Below are 18,914 nucleotides of genomic sequence, written 5' to 3' on the forward strand. Positions count from 1 at the left end.
TCGCTATCAACTGCGGCTGAAAATACCTCGATGCAAATGGACATTTCTAGTGCACAGGGGCTGAAAGCATTAACAGGCACCAGAACGGGCATTTATCGGTCTGATGTCAGGAACATGATTGCAGACCAGGGCCCGGTGAGGCCCTGAAGACGGTTTTCCCGCCACGTTGCTGCATGCCTACGGGTGGCCGGCCGCAGCTCTGTGTCCAGGGCCACCTGGGTCGTGAATTCTGTATGCAGAACCTGACGTCAAGTGCTGTCACCTGAGTGCTGCGGTGAACAGAGGCCTGACTTCCGGGTGGCTCTGGGCCACCTTGCTGCTGGCCTGGCCACCTGGGTCCTTGGCCACTAGCCAGGTCACGTACTTCCTCCAGAGATGTGTCTGCCTCCGAAGGCAAGCCCAGCTCGGGCCCAGGCTGCAGCCCACCGTTCCCAGAGATTTACAGAAATATAGCCGTATAGACACCCACCACCTTCTCCCTGTCCCCCCACTACAGAGGCTGTAAACACCGAGGAATGCTTTCTCAGCAACCCCTTGCAACTGGAGGTGACCATGTGACTGAATTCTGGCCAACAAGGTGGAGGTGGAATTTTGCTAGGGACTTTAAGAAGGTGTCTGCCTCTACCATGGCTGGCCCTGCCCCTTCTCCCTTCTTGCTGATCCAAATGTTGATGTGATGTCTGGAGCTTGGCAGCCATATTGTGACCATGAGGCTACAAGCCGGGAGAGGGAGAGATGTCAACATCCTCAATGTGGTGGGGCTAAGTCTGCCAGAAGCAGCAGCCTCCCCTCTCCAGACTTCTGGATCGGTGAGGAGAATCCACCATTGTTTTCTGACTGGGGCGCTAAGTTATATGGCATTTTTATCCTGATGTGCAGATGTGTGTCACAGCCCCAGCAATTCCTGACTCCTTTTCCAGCCGCGGGCTGGCATCTCTGCTTGGGTGTCCCAGCACATTTCATATGCAACAGATTTGCTCCCCCCACCTTCCAAACGTGTCCCTGCCCCGCTGCTCTCTCTCTCCTCCATCCCACGCCGCTCTTCTCTTGTGGGGCCTCTCCCCTCCCCCCAGTGGTGGAAAATCAGGACGTCCCACCTCTCAGACCCTCTCTTGATGCGCCCGTGGGGGTGCGAGCTCAGGGGTCTATGGCAGGCCAGACTCCCAAGGATCCCTGCTGAGGGCTCATCAGCTGGCCCCTCTCGCTGCCCCCCTCCCCAGCTTCTCCTGGCTTCTGAGCAGCGGAAGGGTGCAGTACGGGGCCAAGAGGGGGTAGAGTTTGATGATTCAGGCCCTTCCTGGGTCTCAGCCCCCACCCCAGAGGCCCCATGGGGTGGGCGCAGGTAGGTACTCGATAGGAGCTGATACACGGATGACAGGGGTGGGGGGTGGAGGGGGTGGTGCCGGCCCCACCCATGCCCCTGAGGGGGGCTGAAGGGCTCGCTCTGCCCCACAGGTGCTTCCAGGCCATTCTCCTTCTGGCCCTGATCGTGTTCCTGCTGGCTGGCTTCCTGCACAGGGATATCAGGCTGTTCGCACCGTGAGTTCTGTGTTGGGTGCCCCATGGTTCGGACACTGCCCCCTCCCAGAGTCGTGCCTGAGACCCCAGGCTGTCCACCTCTGGGTGGCATCCAGCACTGGCTGGTGACCATTCCTTTCAGGGATCCTATAGCCCTCTGGAGCCCTCCCAGTGTCTCCTGTGGACAGTGAGCTGCCCAGCCTCTGGGGAGGGCTCGGGGAGGACGGGGGCGGGCCTGGGTGTCGGGCAGAGCCGCTGTGTGCAGAGGGTGACCAGGTGCTGGGAGGCAGGGCCAGGGCCCGCGGTAGGTCTGGGACGGCCAGGCCCCTGTCCCCCTGCCTGCCAGTGGTTCGTCCTCTGTGAAGCCAGGTCCTCAGGGGTGGTCACCCAGGTCCAGGGCTGGCCACTGGGAGGTCTTGTGGCTCCAGGCCTCTTCTCCCTGACCCTACCACCTCTGGTTGGATCTCCCCAAGGGGCACCCCAAGGTGTGGCTCCAGGCCTCTTCTCCCTGACCCTACCACCTCTGGTTGGATCTCCCCAAGCTGCCCGGGTCTCTGCTGGCCCCCCCGTTGTACCCAGGGCTGGCACAGCTTCTGGATCCCGTCCGCCCCCCCTCCCCCACTATCCTGGGTTATTCTTACCGGTCACGCACTCGGGCACGGAAGGTGCCCGCTCTCCAGGCTGGTCACAGCTGGGAGGTGCTGTCATGGGATCACGAGAGAGGCCACCAGTGTCCATTCTGGCCCTGCAGTCAGGCTGGCCGGTCCAGGCATGAAGAGTCAGCCAAGAAATGCTGGGTGTGGTGTCCAGTCCACAGGGCCAGAGCCATGCTGGGTGCCCTGAGAACCAAACAGAAAGTTGGGAGGCAAAAGAAAGGGTGCCAGGGCCTGGGGACTGAGCTGTGGGATGTGGGGGGACAGATGATGTGGCACTTAGGGAGCAGTCAGGTCCGTGCCAGTGGGCCCTCTGGGGTTGCAGGGTTGGGGTCTCTGGTGGGTGGGGGGCACAGGTTTTGGTGTTGCTGTAGGGAAAGTGTGGGTTAGGGGATCTTGGGTTAGGGACAGCTCGGTGGTGGATGGTCTGAGGGTCTCCAGGTTGTGGGGTTGGGGGTCTCTCTGGGCGGGGGGCCCGTGGGCCCTCCCTGGTTGACATTGGCTGTGCTCTCCTCCCAGCCTGCTCGGGGGCCAGGCCGAGGGGCCACCCATCATCAACGTCATGTTCCTCAAGACGCACAAGACCGCCAGCAGCACGGTGCTCAACATCCTCTTCCGCTTTGCGGAGACGCACAACCTGTCGGTGGCGCTACCCGCCGGCTCTCGCTTTCACCTGGGCTACCCCTGGCTCTTCCTGGCGCGCTACGTGGAGGGCCTGGAGCCCCCCGGCCCGCAGCGGCATTTCAACATCATGTGCAACCACCTGAGGTTCAACCTGCCGGAGGTGCGGGGTGTGCGGAGGAGGGCAGAGGTGCAGGGGGTGAGACGCAGCCCCAGGCACTTTGTGGCTTTGAGGTGTGACCATGGGGTGGGGGGTGGGGGTGGCCTGCACGCTGGAGAGACTAAGGCTCTGGGTGTGCGTGCGTGCGGACCTCGCCGGAGCCTCACACGGGGCCGGACGAGGCCTGCCACACACCTTGCTCCCCTCCCCTGCTGACGGGTGCCTGCAATGGCTTTTGGAGTCGGATGTGGGCACCCTCGTGGCCTGCCGCCCTCTCCATCTGCGTCTCTGGACTCCCACTCTTGGTCCCCAAACCCACCGACCTCTCCCTCCCCAGGACCTTTGCACCTGCTGCCCCCTTTTGAGGGGGCACTCTTCACAGCTCCTCCTCAGGGTATTTAAAAATGTTTTCTTAAGGTTTATCTTTGAGAGAGGGAGAGAGAAAGGCAGAGTGTGAGCAGGGGAGGGGCAGAGAGACAGGGAGACACAGAATCGGAAGCAGGTTCCAGGCTCCCAGCTGTCAGCACAGAGCCCGACGTGGGGCTCGAACTCAGGAGCCATGAGATCATGGCCTGAGCCGATGTCGGACGCTCAACCCACCGAGAGCCACCCAGGCACCCCTCGGATCTCCGTTTAAAGGTCGTCACTTCCTCCCGCCGGCTTCCCTGACCTGCCTTCGGAAGGCTTAGCGGGGGGGGGGGGGGGGGGGGGGGGGGGGGGGGGGGGGGGGGGGGGGGGGGGGGGCGGGGGGGGGGGACAAGGAGAGGGGGCGGGGCCCCCGTCGAGGTCTTTCGGATCCTTCTGGACAACGGCGGCCGGCGGAGGGTGCGGGCAGGGGAGCGAGGCGGCCCCGGGTGCCCCGGCAGAGGAGTCACCAGCCCTTCCCGTCATGTCTCCAAACAGGTGCAGAAGGTCATGCCCAACGACACTTTCTACTTCTCCATCCTCAGAAACCCCGTCTTCCAGCTGGAGTCCGCCTTCGCCTACTACAGGAAAGACGTGCCCGCCTTCCGGGCGGCGGGCAGCCTGGACGCCTTCCTGGCCGCCCCGCGCACCTACTACCACCGCGGCGCGGGCCTGCGCAACGCCCCCGCCCGGAACGGCATGTGGTTCGACCTGGGCTTCGACAACGACGCGCCGGCCGACGAGGCGTACGTGCGCGCGCGCCTCGCCGACGTGGAGCGGCGCTTCCAGCTGGTGCTCATCGCCGAGCACTTGGACGAGTCCCTGGTGCTGCTGCGCCACCTGCTGCGCTGGCGGCTGGACGACGTGGTGGCCTTCCCGCTCAACTCGCGCAGCCCGCGCAGCGTCGCCGGCCTGTCGCCCGAGGCCCGCGCGCGCGCCCGGCGCTGGTGCGCCCTCGACTGGCGCCTCTACGAGCACTTCAACCGCACCCTGTGGGCCCGCGTGCGCGCCGAGCTGGGCCCGCGGCGCCTGCGCTCCGAGGTGGCGCGGCTGCGGGCGCGGCGGCGGGAGCTGGCGGCGCGGTGCCTGCAGGACGGCGAGGCCAAGAGCCGGTCGCAGATCACCGACCGCCGGCTGCGCCCCTACCAGTCGGGCGTGGCCGACATCATGGGCTACAACCTCCGGCGGGACCTGGACAACCAGACGCGGCAGATGTGCCGGAGGATGGTGACGCCCGAGCTCCAGTACATGGCCCACCTGTACGCCCGCCAGTTCCCGGGGAAGCCCCCCAAGAACATCCCCTTCCTGGAGGACTAGAGGGACGGGGTCGGGCCCCCCGTGTGACTGCAGCCCCCTACTGTCATGGCGGGGAGGCCGTGGCACCAGTTCATGCGGGGGCGGGGCGGGGCGGGGGGGGGGGGAGGGGGAGCTCCCGCAGCAGCCCCTCTTTAGGGTGAAGACCCCTGTGAAGGCACCCACCCGGGATCCATCCTCCTGGAGGGGCCTTTTCGGTGAGGGCCCCGATCTCGGACAGTAGGGACACCTGGTCTGAGGGCATGAACCTGTTCGACAGAATCCGCTCGCATGTTTAATTAGACGTCAGTACACCGCCCCACGAAGGAACACACAGGGACACGCGGCCCATCAGAGCGCATGCCAGCACGGCCGGGGGAAGGAACCACTGGACACGTGAACCATCAGAACTGGAACTCAGAGAGCCCAGAGGGGCTTGGGCAGCAGGGCCATGGGTCCCTGAGGGAGCCCAGAGTGGCTCCCTGAACTTGCCGGTCACAGAGACACTTGTGCGGCACTTGGATAACAGGCCCAGGAAACTGGTATGAGGCAGCGAGTCTGGAATGTTCAGCTTCCCATCTCTTTGGCTGTATGAGGTTTCTTTCCAGCTGAAGAATGGCTTCAGGTCGAGAAATGTGCAAACTGTGTATAAGACGCGTGGTTTGGCCGGAGCACGAGGTGGGGGTCAGTCCTGCAGCTCCCTGTTGGGACAGCCCCCCGGAGTGTCTGCCGCAGGAGCCCCCGCGGCTGGCGGCACCCTCCCTTGTGCCGGAGACGCCCTCGGGTGCAGCGCCAGAGGGGGGCGGCTTCCAGGCACCCCTGTGTGCCACCCGTGGGGAGGGACTGAGGACCCCCTGCCTAGCAGGACAGGATCCCTGGCTGCCCCGGGGCCCAGTGCTTAGGGCGGGGTGCACACTGGAACCGGATGCCCCGTGTCCCGAGAGAAGCGGGGTGCGTGGGGCAGCCAAGAACCAGAACTGCTCTCACACGCTCAGCCGGGAGGCTCAGCCTGGCCTGTCCGCCGGGTGCCCGGGGTCTTCTTCCTTCCACGCCGGGGTCCTCGGCCCGAAGTCCCCAGTTGCCTGGCCGGGAGGGGGCGGGGGGCACCTGTGGAGGGGGCGTGGCCGCACTTTTCAGGGGGTCAGCATTTCGCAGAGACACCCAGCCATCAGAACAGGCAGCAACTACCTTGGACATCAGTTTAATGGGAAATTTAAGAATAATGAATCTTCAGTGAGATTAGAGGACATATTGCAGAGATTTTTGAGAGTAAAACAGGATATCAGAAACTGAAAACCTGACTTCCCCAAAACTGCACAGAGACAGTAAAGACCAGAACGGACGCTGCAGAGAGCCAGGGGCAGTGGGGACCGTGGAGGGACGTCCTGGGGGAACGGAAGGGAGACCAGATGCAGGTTAGGCAGCACGTGGGTAACAGAGTCCCAGAAGGAGAGTGAGGGATTTATAGGTAAGAAACTATAGCCACACAAAGAAATGAAAATATTACCCCCATTTGAAGACAGACTCAAATTGGGTGCCCTGGGCGTCAGGCAGGCTCCACCAGTTAGCCTGGGCCAGCGTGCCCGTCCAGGGTGAGGACAGACATGCCTTGTCTTGTCCCCAGTGCCAGGACCACAGAAGGGGGTCTGTTCTCAGCATGCCCATCAAGAATGCAAAGTAATAATAGGAATTCAATGATGTTTGCTTTTGCCTTTGAGGTTGGCAGGAATGTAAACTGGTTCTGTCTCTTTGGAAGGAAATTCAGGGGTACTTATTACAAGGTAAAGTGCATGTGGTCTGTAACAAAAAAAACACGGAAAACCATCTGTTCAGGAAATCCATTCAAAAGGGGTATTTAAAATGCTTGGGTCTGTAGCCAATAAAAGTGGGGAGCACAAAGCCAGGCAGAAAATCCCTTTGAGGGGGGATTTCAACGCCTTTGTGATGCTGGGGTCAGGGTGGGGGCAAGTGATGGCCGGCTGTGGGCTGATTTTTCAGGAGAGGCTGGAAATACAGGTTTTCATGTAAAATCTCCATGTTTTGTTAAAAACCTGCTGGCGTCTCACTAAAACATTATGGGGTCGGGGAGGATGGGTGACCAGGTGGAGGGAATAAGAGGCACAAACGTCCAGTTAGGGAATAAATAGCAATGAGGGTGAGGGGCACAGCACAGAATGCAGTCAGTCCTGTGATAATGTTTGCAGATGGGAGTGAGCATTTTGTAATGCATATAATTGTGTTCCAACCTGAAGCTAATATAGTGTCGTATGTCAACTACACTTCAATTAAAAAAAAAAAAAAACAGAAAAAAAAAAAAACCACACCAGAAAACAAAACAGAACCCATAGATCTCTTGTTCTGTTTCTAGAGGAAAGATCGTTGTCACACATGAAAAACAGCTGGTTTTCAGATGAATACACGTGAAAGATTATTAACGGCTTACTTAGAAAATCTCTATGAATAAAAGTTTTCCAAACGGTGAATTATTTACTAAGCACTCCTTGGTATCGTTAAAAAAATAAAAACAACCCGCAAAGTACCCGAATCCCAAATCCTTACGCAGAGGGAAGGAGGCCTGTCCAAGAGTCTCCTCCTTCCAAGGCCCCAGTGGGTATTGTGGTTAGACGGCCCTGCTGAACGTGGGCACTTTGCCCACGTGACTTGGAGGCTCCGTGGGGGGCCCATCAGACTGCATCAGGCCCAGACTTGGGGGACACGGGGAGCGAGATGGTGTGAGTGGAGCCCTGAGAGGTGGGGAGGCTGTGCCGACTCCTTCCCCGTCTTCCCGTTCCTTCCACGGCAGATCTCCGGGCTTCCGTCTGGGCGCAGGCTGCCGGCTAGGGACATCCTTGCTGCCCAGTGGCCTGGCCGGCATCGGGGTCGCCTCCCACCCGCTCCCCAGGTGCCCCCCCGGGGACCTGAACAGTCCCGGCAGGTTTATGATCCCTACGTGGACATCTTATGATGTCATTATCTCCCCAGAGCTCGGTTTCCCCTTCCAAGTCCTGTTGTAACGCCTGACGTGAGTTCCCTCCTTGGTGAGTCACACATAGAACCTCCACCAGGCGAGTTAGCACACAAAGAAGACTTTATTTGCGGCAAAGAAGGAGATCACGGGAAATCACTTCCAAAGCCGTGACCCTCGAGCAAGGGTGGCTGGGTTCCTTTCATTTAGGGTTAGGATGGAATATTCAGAAAGGGGAGCCTCGTCATCCCGTGTAGAGGCGGGCACGCGGTCACACACGGGCCTGAAGGAAACCTTCCGCGGACACACACGCCGTGTGTTGTAGAAATGAGGCTTGGGCTCTTCCTTGGATGGGGGATGGAACGTTACAATGAGGTGAGGGTAACCGTCGGTGGCTCCGTGGGTCACCCCGCGGTCCGTCTGCGCAGGCGTGAGTCGGGGGTTGAGCTCACACTGGTCTGGGCGGTCTGGGCCCCCAGAGCTCTTCGCCCAGACTGTCGTTGCTGCTTGGGGGAAGTTTGAGTTTCCTCCACGGGATGCTTTACCTGTCGGGTCTTGTGCCTGAATGAGGAGATGAGGGGGAAGGAAGAGCTTCGGGAAGGATGGGGGATGAAGGTCGGGGGGACAAGTGGGTGGCAGTAGAGCTCAGGTCTCAGGGTCCTGCAGGTGACACCATGTCAGAGGGAGGGGCAGGGGACGGAGCGTCAGAGGGTGGGGCCCAGGGGGCTCCTGAGCAGGACGGCCCCTCGGCCTTTCCACGGACGGCAGCTGGGGTGCTGAGGGCTCCCCTGGAGCCCCGGCCCGGGCAGCGGCCCCCCGGGAAGTGGGCCCTGGTGGAAGGGGCCAGCGTGGCAAGGTGGCTGGCGCTAGGAAGGGGGTGGGGTGCCGGCCCGCCAGGCCTGAGCTGGCTCCCCAGCACGGACGCAGGGCTGAGGTCCGGTGAGAGCCAGAGGGCCCGGCACCCCCGGGGCGGTGTGGGGGTCACGGCGCGTGGCCGGGGGTCTGAGCGCTCACTCGGCTTCACACGGCAGGTGTCTCTGGCGAGGCTTGCGGGCAGCGGATATCCGGGTCCAGCTCAGAGGTCCGCCGTGGCCCTTTGCTGGAGGGTGAGCCCCGACACTCCAGGGTGGAGAGAGCTGAGCAGCAGAGAGGAATGCAGTGTGGCCCTGTCGCGACGCCCGGCCCCTCCCCGGGGTGCCCTTCTGCACCTCCACCCGCTCTCCCAGCTGCACAGGCTTTAGTCGCACAGCTGGCGGGAGGGTCCTGGATCCTGGGTCCTGACGCGGCCCTGGGATCCCGCCAGCTCCCGGCCCCCGCCCACACAGCGGGCCGGTCTCTGTCTCTGTGCTGCTCAGGGGCTTGGAGAAGCAGGCGCTCCTGTTGCTGCCCCACAGCCAGCTCTTCAGCCTCCCTGTGGTGCCCGGTGAGTCCCCTCCCCGCTCACCTGCACCCCAGCCCCGAGGGCCAGAAACGGCGCTCCGTTCCCTCCCTGGCGGCCCTTCTCTGGGCAGAGGGCAGTGGGTTCCTGGAGTGAGGGCCGTCCAGCCAGAGGTTCCACATGGATGCCCGCCCCCCCCCCTCCCACCCCCCCCCCACCCCCCCCCGCCGTGGGATGAGGTCCTGGCCCAAGTGACAGGTGTGCCGAAGGGCCCCAGGGGTAGATTTAGAGGTTGGGTGATGCAGACAGGGTGCAGGGGCTCAATGCCAGGGGCACCGTCCCAGCCTGCAGGATCCGACGGGTGTGTAGGCCACACTCCACCAGGCACAGGGTTGTAATTGAGTCCTTGCCCCTGACAGGGCACAGGACAGGCAGGTTAGACCGGATTCCCATCCGGCAGGGCAGTGACGGAGCTAAGAGGGCCCCTCTGTCCGCTTGTCTGCAAAGCCCGTCTGTCCTCATGCTGTCTTCGTGTGCGTGCATTTAAGTACCCTGCAGCAGGCAAGGATCCTGGTCCAAGGGACAGGAGACGTGCTGGTCCGGAGGGCTGTCCTGAGTGCTCCAGGGAGCCCAGACAGGATGTTGGGACACAGCCGTCCTATCCTGGTCAGGCAGACCCCTGCTACCTGCTCATCTGGGAGCCCCCGGGGCCCTGCTCTTCCTTTTCGCTTGAGGGGGTCTTCCTGGGACTTTGGGCTCTGCCGAAACCCGCGGCTTGGCCTAGACAAAGACAGCGCCGAGGGCCCGGCCGCCCTGCCCTGCTCTGTGCAGCCAGCAGCGCGAGCCGCTGGTCTGGGGAACCTCCGTTTCTCCTGCTCTGTCCGCAGGGTGGGGGTGGGCTGGGCCCGGAGCCTCTGCCTTCCCCGACACCAGCCCAGGTGGTCTCAGGGCCTGTGGAGTGAGCCAAGTGGAGAGAATGTCCCCTTGTGTCCATTCAGCCTTTGGGGACACGTGGCATGTGCACCTGCTTCCTGCTTGGGGACAACTGCCCCTTGGATGCAGACTGGGGGCGGGCCGGGGGGCTTCCAGCACACAGGAAGCTGCTCTCAGAGCCCCAGAGGCTGTGGTGGGGGTGGGGCGGGCAGTGGGGTGGGCCCGCGTGCCGCCCACGAGAGCCTTTCGGGAGCAGGTGGCCCTGGGCTGAGGTGGACTGAGGCGGACACGTCTGTCTGTTTGGGGGACCTCAGGAGAGGAGGCCGAGCCAGCGGCAAGGCCTCCCGTGTGTCCCGGCGAGGCCGCTCCTGCGGTGGGTGCTCGTTCCCGTGACCGGTCACCCCTCTGCATCCTGTCTCCTCAGACACGCACTGGCCGTGCCTGTGTGTGGGGGGGCTTGATCTGCCGAGAGGGGTACTCTGAGCGTGACGTGGGGTGTTTCGCTCTCTCCCGCCTCCCTGCCTCGCCCTCCCCTCAGTGCCCTCAGGTGCCAGTTACCTCCCGGTGCCTGGCGGTGGGCCTCTGGCTGCTCCAAGTTCGGCGTGTGGCACCCCTGCCCCTATTGCCTGCGGTCCCCTGGGCCTCTCTGCTCACTCACTCCCGTCCCTGCGGTGGAGGGGGGGGGGTGGGGGGGAGGGGCTGGGCCAGCCCTCATTTGTCTTGTGCAAATCAGAGAAAGAGGCCTCCACGTGCACCCCAAATGTGAGCCTCCCTTGGGAGCACACTCCTAGGAGGGGGGCTGCCTCCAGGAAGTCTGCCCTAGGCCACTCTCTGTCCCCTGCTTGTGGGCCAGCCACAAGCCACAAGGCTTGTGGGCCTTGTGTCCAGCCAAGGTTTTGGGGGTTGGGGCTGTGAGGGGCATGGGGCCCAGGGGCAGGGGCAGGTGGGGCCGGGGTTGTGGAAGAGAGGCCTGGAGTGCAGTGGGGAGGGTCTCCTCTCTCCTTGCTGAATCTCCCCCCCCTCCTGCCAGGGCCCCCCTGGTGCCTGGAATGTTGCCTCCCCTCGGTCCCTTCCCCTCCCCTCCCCCACCCTCTTAGCCTTCCACTCTGGGAAGCCCCCAAGCACACCACCCCCTCCCCAACCTGGCTTCAGCTTGTGGGGTCCAGCTGGGGGGGCCTGGACACTGGGGTGTGTACCTTCCTCCCTTGAGGCACACGTGGGACCCATTTTGGGGCACCTTGTGGGGGGTGTCTCTGCTGGACCTCCTCATGACCCCAGCTTTGCTCAGGAGCCCGAGGGACTGGTCCCCGGCACCCATAGGTGGCCTGCTAGGGACCTGGAATTCAGGCCCCTTCTCTGCAGGAGCCCCACTGGCGCCCCCTCTTGGTTTCAGCAGGCCCCCCCCCCCCCCCAGGTCTGAGCAGGGTGGTGGCGGCAGCTGGGGCACCTTCCCCGAGAAGCCTGCGGCCGTGGGTGTGGGACGCAAGCTCCTTCTGTCTCCGAGGCTCCTTCCTGCCTGGTGAGTGTGCGCACCGGTGTCGGCACCTGTGCCGCCTGCCCGGCTCTCCCTGTCTCATTTTCGGGGTGTCTAGCGCGTCTGTACCTGTGTCTCTCTGTGCTTGTGTGGCTCCCGTGCTCGTGGGGTCCCTACTGGGGGAAACTGAACCCCTGCGTGTCCCAAACGTTGTGCCCAGATTGTCCACTTGGACAGCCTCCTGCCTGTGTCCGGGCACGGGGCGGGCAGTCGGGGCACTCCGGCCGGGGGCCCCCCGCTTCTGACACCGAGCAGGCAGCTCCCTCTCGGGGGGACCTGGTTGAGAGGAGGAAGGGTCGACTGCAGACGTTTGGGGGTGCAGTGGCAAGGAGGGAGGGGTGGGCAGGGACGGCCGTGGACGTGGGGTGAGGAGCCCGGGACAGGGTGGTCTCCGAGGAGGAGAGGCACAGGGAGGCGCACGGGTGGGTGGGGGCGTCTGCACCCGCAGAGCCCCCTCCCCCATCCAGGCGCACAGGAGGGGAGCGCGCCAGCCCCGCCCGCTGACCCCGGGGGTGGGGGGGGGGGCGGGGGTGTCCCCGCAGAGCATGGGGGCCCCGCGCGTCCCCGAGCGGACAGTGCTCTTCCAGCGCGAGAGGAGCGGCCTGACGTACCGCGTGCCCGCGCTGCTGCCCGTGCCCCCCGCGCCCACCCTGCTGGCCTTCGCGGAGCAGCGGCTCAGCCCCGACGACGCGCACGCGCACCGGCTGGTGCAGAGACGGGGCACGCTGGCGGGGGGCTCCGTGCGGGTGAGTGGCCGGGCGCGCCCCGCGGGCAGGGCCGGGGCGGGCCGCCGCCGCGCGCGGGTAAACTGAGACCGCCCCCCCCCGCCCCCCCGGCAGTGGGGCGCCGCGCGCGTGCTGGGGACGGCCGCCCTGGAGGAGCACCGGTCTATGAACCCCTGCCCGGTGCACGACGCGCGCACGGCCACCGTCTTCCTCTTCTTCATCGCCGTGCGGGGCCGCACCCCCGAGGCCGCGCAGATCGCCGCGGGCAGGAACGCCGCGCGCCTCTGCTGCGTGACCAGCCGGGACGCGGGGCGCAGCTGGGGCGCCGCCCGGGACCTCACGGAGGAGGCGGTGGGCGGTGCCGAGCAGGGTAGGCGGGGCGGGGTTCGCTCGGGGTGGGGTCCGCTCGGCTGGGTCTGCGCTGGGAGGGGGCCTGCAGAGTGGAGGGGTCTCACCAGGTTCACCAGGTGACGGGAGGGGGGCTCTGCACTGCGGGGGCGGGGGAAGGGTCCGTCTGCAGGTCACGTGGCTGCCTACTCCTCCACACCGTTTCTTGGGACTGACCCCCCCCCCCCCCGCCCCTCCGAACCCCTCAGTCCCGTGAATGGGTGTTGGTCACCCCCACCTCCTGGCGGCAGGAACAGGCTCATCTAACCAAGCCCGTCTCCCTCTGAGCGCTGAGGCCCCTCCTTCTTAGCACCCGGACCCCGGTGGTGGGGGGGGGGGGGGTGTGTCCAGCCCAGGGCCAGGCAGGTGGCCTGACCCTAAAGCTTTTCCTCCACTCCTGCTGCCCCCTCCGCGAGGGCCATAGCACCCACTGCCCCCCCGAGGCGACCCCAACCGTGGTGTGGCGACACTGGCCCAGGGGTCACGCTGATCCTTGTAGGTGGGAGCTGAGCTGAGGGGATGTGGCAGGCTTTGAGACCTGGCCAGGACACACAGAGCTGCTCCGAAGAGCTCTCTGTTCCTGTGGACCCTACCCCATGCCACCCAGGCCCAGGGCCTGACCCCACCCTGAGGGTCCTTGTACCCCTTCTGCCCTTGGCTGCCCCTCTGGGCAGGGCTCACGCTGAGCACTGCCAGTGGCTGCCCCCCCGGGCCCAGGGACTAGCTACCTGATGCCGTCCGGAGAGCCTGGCAGAGCCACCTGCCCGGGCTCCCTGCTCCCGCTAGTGGCGAAGAGAGGCTTGTCCAGCCCTAGGGGATTCGGAGTGGCCGGCAGGAGTGCGGGTGGGGGTGCAGTCCCCCATTTCCTCATGAGCTGTCCCCACATCTGAGGCACTGGCTCCAGATCGTCCCTGACCCCCAGGGCGGTGGCGTCTGGCTTCCGCCAAGGCTGCCTCCCAGCTCGGATGATCAGCAGTCCCTCTTCTGCAGACTGGGCCACATTTGCCGTGGGCCCGGGCCACGGCATCCAGCTGCGCTCAGGCCGCCTGCTGGTGCCTGCCTACACGTACCACGTAGACCGGCGGGAGTGCTTTGGCAAGATCTGCAGGACCAGCCCGCATGCCTTCACCTTCTACAGTGACGACCACGGTCGCACCTGGCGCCACGGAGGCCTGGTGCCCAACCTTCGCTCGGGCGAGTGCCAGCTGGCCGCGGTGGACAGCGGGCAGGCCGGCCACATCCTGTACTGCAACGCCCGGAGCCCCCTGGGGAGCCGCGTGCAGGCGCTCAGTGCGGACGAGGGCACCTCCTTCCTGCCCGGGGAGCTGGTGCCCGCCCTGGCCGAGACCGCCCGGGGCTGCCAGGGCAGCGTCCTTGGCTTCCCTGCCCCACTCTTTAGCAGGCCGAGGAATGGTAGATGGCCAGTGGGTGCCGGGAGCCACTCCTACTCTCCACACCTCTGTCTTGGAGTCCGGGAACCCTCAGAGGAGGGTACTGGAGACACCCAAGGGGCCCAGGGGCCCAGCGGGATGGAGGGATGTAGGGACAGCCCCGAAGAGCCTGGCCTGGGGCCTGGGCTCAGTGGGATCATGGCGGCCTGGACCTCGAAGGTCCCCGGGCCCCCTGCCACCCTGTCTCAGAGCCCCACCTGGCTGCTGTATTCCCACCCGGTGGGGCGCAGGGCTCGGCTCCATATGGGAATCTATCTGAGCCGGTCCCCCCTGGATCCCCACAGCTGGACGGAGCCCTGGGTGATCTATGAGGGGCCCAGTGGCTACTCTGATCTGGCATCCGTCGGGCCAACTGTCAAGGGAGCCCTGACCTTTGCTTGTCTGTTTGAGAGTGGGGCCAGGGTCTCCTACGAGGAGATCTCCTTCTGCATGTTCTCCCTTGGTGAGGTCCTGCAGAACCTGCCGCCGGGCCCCAAGCCACCCGGCCTCGGGGACAAGCGTCTGGAGCGCTGCCGGCCTTCCTGACGGGCTCTCTGGTCCGACCCATTTGTACATACCTCATAGTATGCTTTGAAATAAGAAACAAAAGTGGGCAGACTTCTAGGAGACATAGATCCACAGTTACAGTAGAAAATTGTAGATACAAGTCTCAATGACTGACAGAGTGAGCAGACAAAATCAGGTTGCACACAGAAGCTTTGGCCAACTTGCCCAAGAAGCTTCCCTCAGTGGACACACGCACAGCACTGCACAGAACAGAATCTACAGTCTGTTGGAGTACACGTAGGTGTGAAAATTGACATTATATTGGATTATGAAGTCAAGTCTCTAGAAGACTTCAAAGGATGAAAATCACAGTGAAATTGAGCTAGAAATGAAAACAAAAGGAAACTTAAAATCTTCCTTGTGGGGGCAACTGGGCGGCTCAGTCGGTTCAGCATCCGACTCTTGATTCCGGCTCAGGTCGTGATCTCGGGGCTCCTGGGACCGAGCCCTGCGTCGGGCTCCGCGCTGAGCTTGGAATTCTGGCCCTCCCTCTCCCTCTACCCCTTCCTTGCTTCTCTGTGTCTCTCAAAAAAAAAATTTTTTTTTTTTTCCAATCTTGTGTCTGAAAATTGAGAAACACAATTCTGAATTACCCCTGGTTCAAAGAAGACGCTACACTGAACATGGAAAAAGACGTTGAAGTTAATTGTGTGAGCACCGCAGGCAATCTGTGAGTTGAGCTGAGCCAGGTGGGTCCCGTGGGGGCGGGGGTGGGGGGAGGTGCCGTGATGCCAGCACCTTAGAAAGTGGCAGTAAGTGAAGTCCAAGGAAGCAGCAGAACTAGAGGGACAGGAGACTTCAGACACCAGAGGGAATGGCCAGAGCCAGAGCTGGGTTTTTAGAAAGCTAGTAAAACTGATAACCCCCTCGAGGGGCTGGTCATAAAAGACACAAAACGCACAAATCCAGTATCAGGAACGAGATGGGACACACGAGGAGGGCCCTACAGATGTTCACAGGTTTCAAGAAGATACTAGGAACCGTTTATATGAATGGACAATTCCTGGAAAAATACAACTTATTAAAGACAAAATAGCCTGAAAAATCCTATTAAAGAAGTTAATCTGTAATTTAAAATCTCCACACACTGGGGCACCTGGGTGGCTCAGTAGGTTGATTGTCCGACTTCGGCTCAGGTCATGATCTCACGGTTAGTGGGTTCGAGCCCCGCGACGGTTTCATGTCAGCCATGCTGACAGCCCAGAGAGCCTGGAGCCTGCCTCAGATTCGGTGTCGCCCTCTCTCTCTCTGCCCCTCCCCTGCTCACACTCTCTCTCTCTCTCTCTCTCAACAATAAATAAAACATTAAAAACATAATAAAAAATAAAAAAAAATATGTGCATTCTAGGAAAACTGCAGGGGTACATGGCTTTCCCCGTGAATTCCGCCAAACATTTCAGGATACCTGCTGGTTTATCGGATAGTTTCTCTTTGCAAGAAATTGCCCTGCCTGTTTTCCAAAGTGGCCGCAGCTCGTCTTTGGTGAGGTGTCTGTTTAGAGCCTTCGCCCTTTTTTACCTGTGCTGTTTGCCTTCTCATTGGGAGTTTTAAGACTTGTTTGCGTGCTTTGGCAAGTGAGCATATGGAAAGATGCCCCCATGGGGAAGACCAAGTAAAACAAAGAGCAGGACGCGATTAGCCTATCAGCGCGGCGGGTCCGGAGGGCTGACAGCGCCGCCTGCTGGCGAGGGGTGGAGCAGCAGGAGCGTTCTCCTGCGGCGGGCGGGGCGGCCACGTGGGAAGACAGCGTCACCGTCTCTTACAAAACTGAACAAACTCTTGCCGTAGGATCCAGCAATCGTGTTCCTGGGTATTTATCCAAATGAGTTGAAAACCCGTGTCTACACAAAAACCTGCACATGGTGTTTATAGCGGCTTTATTCAGAATTGCCAAACCTTGGAAGAAATCAGGATGTCCTTGAGGAGGTGAACGGACAAACTGGTCTATCCAGACAGCGGGAGATTACTCAGCGCCAAAAAGCAACGCGCTATCGAGCCGTGAAATACATGGAGGAACCCGAAGGTGCGTCACTAAGTGAAAGAAGCCAGTGTGACAGGGTTACGTACTGTGCGATTCCATATGACATCCTGGAGAAGGCAGACCTTGGAAGACAGTGAAAAGACGGGTGGCTGTCAGAGGTTGTGGGGAGGAGAGGGGTGTGTGTGGGGCACGGAAGGTTCTTGGGGCCGTGAGGGCAGCGAGTGCCATACCATAATGGTAGGTACGTGTCACCGTACATCTGTCCAAACCCACAGAGTGCACATCGCCACGAGTGAGCCCTGATGTGAGGTACCAGATCACTGCTGGTTCATCAGTTAGGACAGATGTGCCCCACCAGTGGGGGATGCTAACCTCGGGGACGCTGTGTGTGCGGGGGGCATGGGGGTGGCGTACTGAGACTTACTGCTCAGTTCTGTAAACCTAAAACCGCTTTAAAATATATCTACTAATTCGGGCGCTTGGGTGGCTCAGTCGGTTGAGCATCCGACTTTGGCTCAGGTCGTGAGCTCACAGTTTGTGAGTTCGAACCCTGCGTCGGGCTCTGTGCTGACAGCTCGGAGCCTGGAGCTCCTTCGGAGTCTGTGTCTCCCTCGCTCTCTGCCCCTCCCCTGCATGTCTCTGTCTCTCCCAAGAATAAATAAACATTAAAAAAAAATATTTCTACTAATTTAAGAAGAAAGTATAGCCATAAACACTCTGACAGTAAGAAAAGAGAAAGAAGAAAGTGCCTGACAATGGTTGTATAATCTCGAGAGCATCCAAGTGGCCAGTGGACTCGTGACAATGTCATCAGCCTCACTGTGAGCCGGTCAGCTCAGGAGCCTCAGACATGGGCCCCCATAATTGGGTGGGGCCACCGGACCGGAGCCGGCGGGTCCAAGGCCCCCAGGGGGCTGCGGTTGAGCAGCAGTTGAGGGGTTCCAGCGATTGGAGTCAACATCATGCTGGCCATGCCGCCTTGATTGCCCTCAGGAAGACACCTCCCCACCCCATCCCGAATTCTCCTAAATCTCAGGAGCTGCACCAGGCGCAAACATGCCCCTGTCCACGCGGGATTGGTTACCACGCGCTGGGGCTGGGACCCTTGGAGTGAGGACCGCCAGCCCCTCCTTCCCGATCCCCTGGGCGGGTTGCCTTTGGGGTCTGTGCTCTTCTCCTGCCGGGAGACCTTTGTCAGGGCCCCCACCTTGGATTTCTGGGTATGGCACAGACTCCTGTCCTCCCGTCCCACACGGCCTTGCATTCCTATCGGGAGGAGGCCGGCGCTTGCCCCCAGCTCTGCAGACCAGGAAAGGTGAGCACAGGTAGTGGGAGAGGTCGTCCTCCTGGCCAGAGGGGCTACAAGTGTGGGGCTCTGGTGGCCCCGGGCTGTCGGGGTGGCCACATGCCCTCGGCCCCGGGTGCCCTGTGCCAGGGTCTCAGGCCTCATCTGAAGAGCCCAGGCCCCCACCGGTCCTCCTGAGGCCAGCCTCCAGGAGATGAGCCAGGCTGGCAGAGAGGGAACCGCTGGGGGTGGGGGGGGCGTGGGTGGGGATGGGCAAGTTGCCCCAGCCAGGGCCGTTGACACACGGGACTGGGGCAGAGCAGGGCACGGAAAAAATGAGTGGAGGCGGGCCGCAGGGGCCGTGTTCCGGGAAGGCGAGCATCAGAGTGCTGACTGTGCCTGCGCTCTCTCACTTCTTGTCTGAGCCGCGGCGCTGCCGCCAGTGGGTGGCCCGGCCGGTGGCTTGGTGAGGCCACCGCTTCCTTCCCTCTCTGCTGCGTGCTCCTCTGTCTTCTTTTTTCTCCCCCTCCTTCTTCTTTTTTTAGAATACGAACTTACCTCTTTTAAAACATACTCAAAATATGTTAATTTTAATTGGTATTTTCGTGCTCAAAGTGCTCCCTTGTCTTTGAGTAGAGCCCCCAGCTCAGTTCCTTTTTTGGGGGGCAGTGAGTTGCCCCTGGGGTTCCCCCGACTCCTGCTGCCTGCCTGGGGTGCACGCGGGGTCCTGGCGGCTGGCTCACCCCCGGGAGGAGTTATATAGGTGGGGCTTAGGGGTCAAAGGGCACATGTTTCTCTAACCACTGGCTGGTGCCTAGTCCTCCAGTCCGGCCTTGTCGCCCCCGGCCGCTCCAGGGCTGTCTCTCCACGTCCTCGCCAGCACCGTGTTGTCACGCGGTCAGAGTTTTGCCCGCGGGTGATTTGTAAGTCGTAATCTGCGTTTTTCTTATTATGAGTAAAATGGAACATCCTTTGGTTGCTTAAGGGATCTGAGTATACGTAGATGGAACACACGCGCGCGTGTGGTTACGTGCGTGTCCGCGTGCATGCGTGTGCACGTATGTGTGCGCGTGGGCGTG

At 62.0% G+C, this 18,914-nt stretch overlaps 2 protein-coding genes and 1 long non-coding RNA gene across 3 annotated transcripts; 2 read left to right on the plus strand and 1 right to left on the minus strand.

The window, feature by feature from the left end:
- The first annotated feature begins 1,322 nt into the window (after positions 1-1,322).
- On the plus strand, positions 1,323-4,763 carry GAL3ST2 (galactose-3-O-sulfotransferase 2). Its single transcript, XM_042950865.1, has 3 exons — positions 1,323-1,539; positions 2,691-2,955; positions 3,856-4,763. Exons 1-3 carry the CDS (start codon positions 1,415-1,417, stop codon positions 4,672-4,674), a joined length of 1,209 nt encoding a protein of 402 aa, XP_042806799.1. The 5' UTR covers positions 1,323-1,414; the 3' UTR covers positions 4,675-4,763.
- A 2,980-nt stretch (positions 4,764-7,743) lies between these two features.
- LOC122226912 lies at positions 7,744-10,563 on the minus strand. The gene is made up of 3 exons (XR_006205813.1): positions 10,485-10,563; positions 8,630-8,751; positions 7,744-8,176 (listed from the first exon to the last, which is right to left on the minus strand). It is a non-coding gene; the product is annotated as an uncharacterized LOC122226912 (long non-coding RNA).
- NEU4 (neuraminidase 4) lies at positions 8,741-14,951 on the plus strand. Its single transcript, XM_042950866.1, has 5 exons — positions 8,741-9,038; positions 11,341-11,445; positions 12,003-12,206; positions 12,300-12,555; positions 13,563-14,951. The coding sequence occupies exons 3-5, from the start codon at positions 12,006-12,008 to the stop codon at positions 14,546-14,548; spliced, it is 1,443 nt and encodes a 480-aa protein (XP_042806800.1). The 5' UTR covers positions 8,741-9,038; positions 11,341-11,445; positions 12,003-12,005; the 3' UTR covers positions 14,549-14,951.
- Positions 14,952-18,914: the final 3,963 nt, after the last annotated feature.

The sequence above is a fragment of the Panthera leo genome, chromosome C1, assembly GCF_018350215.1.
Source record: "Panthera leo isolate Ple1 chromosome C1, P.leo_Ple1_pat1.1, whole genome shotgun sequence".
Lineage (NCBI taxonomy): Eukaryota > Metazoa > Chordata > Mammalia > Carnivora > Felidae > Panthera > Panthera leo.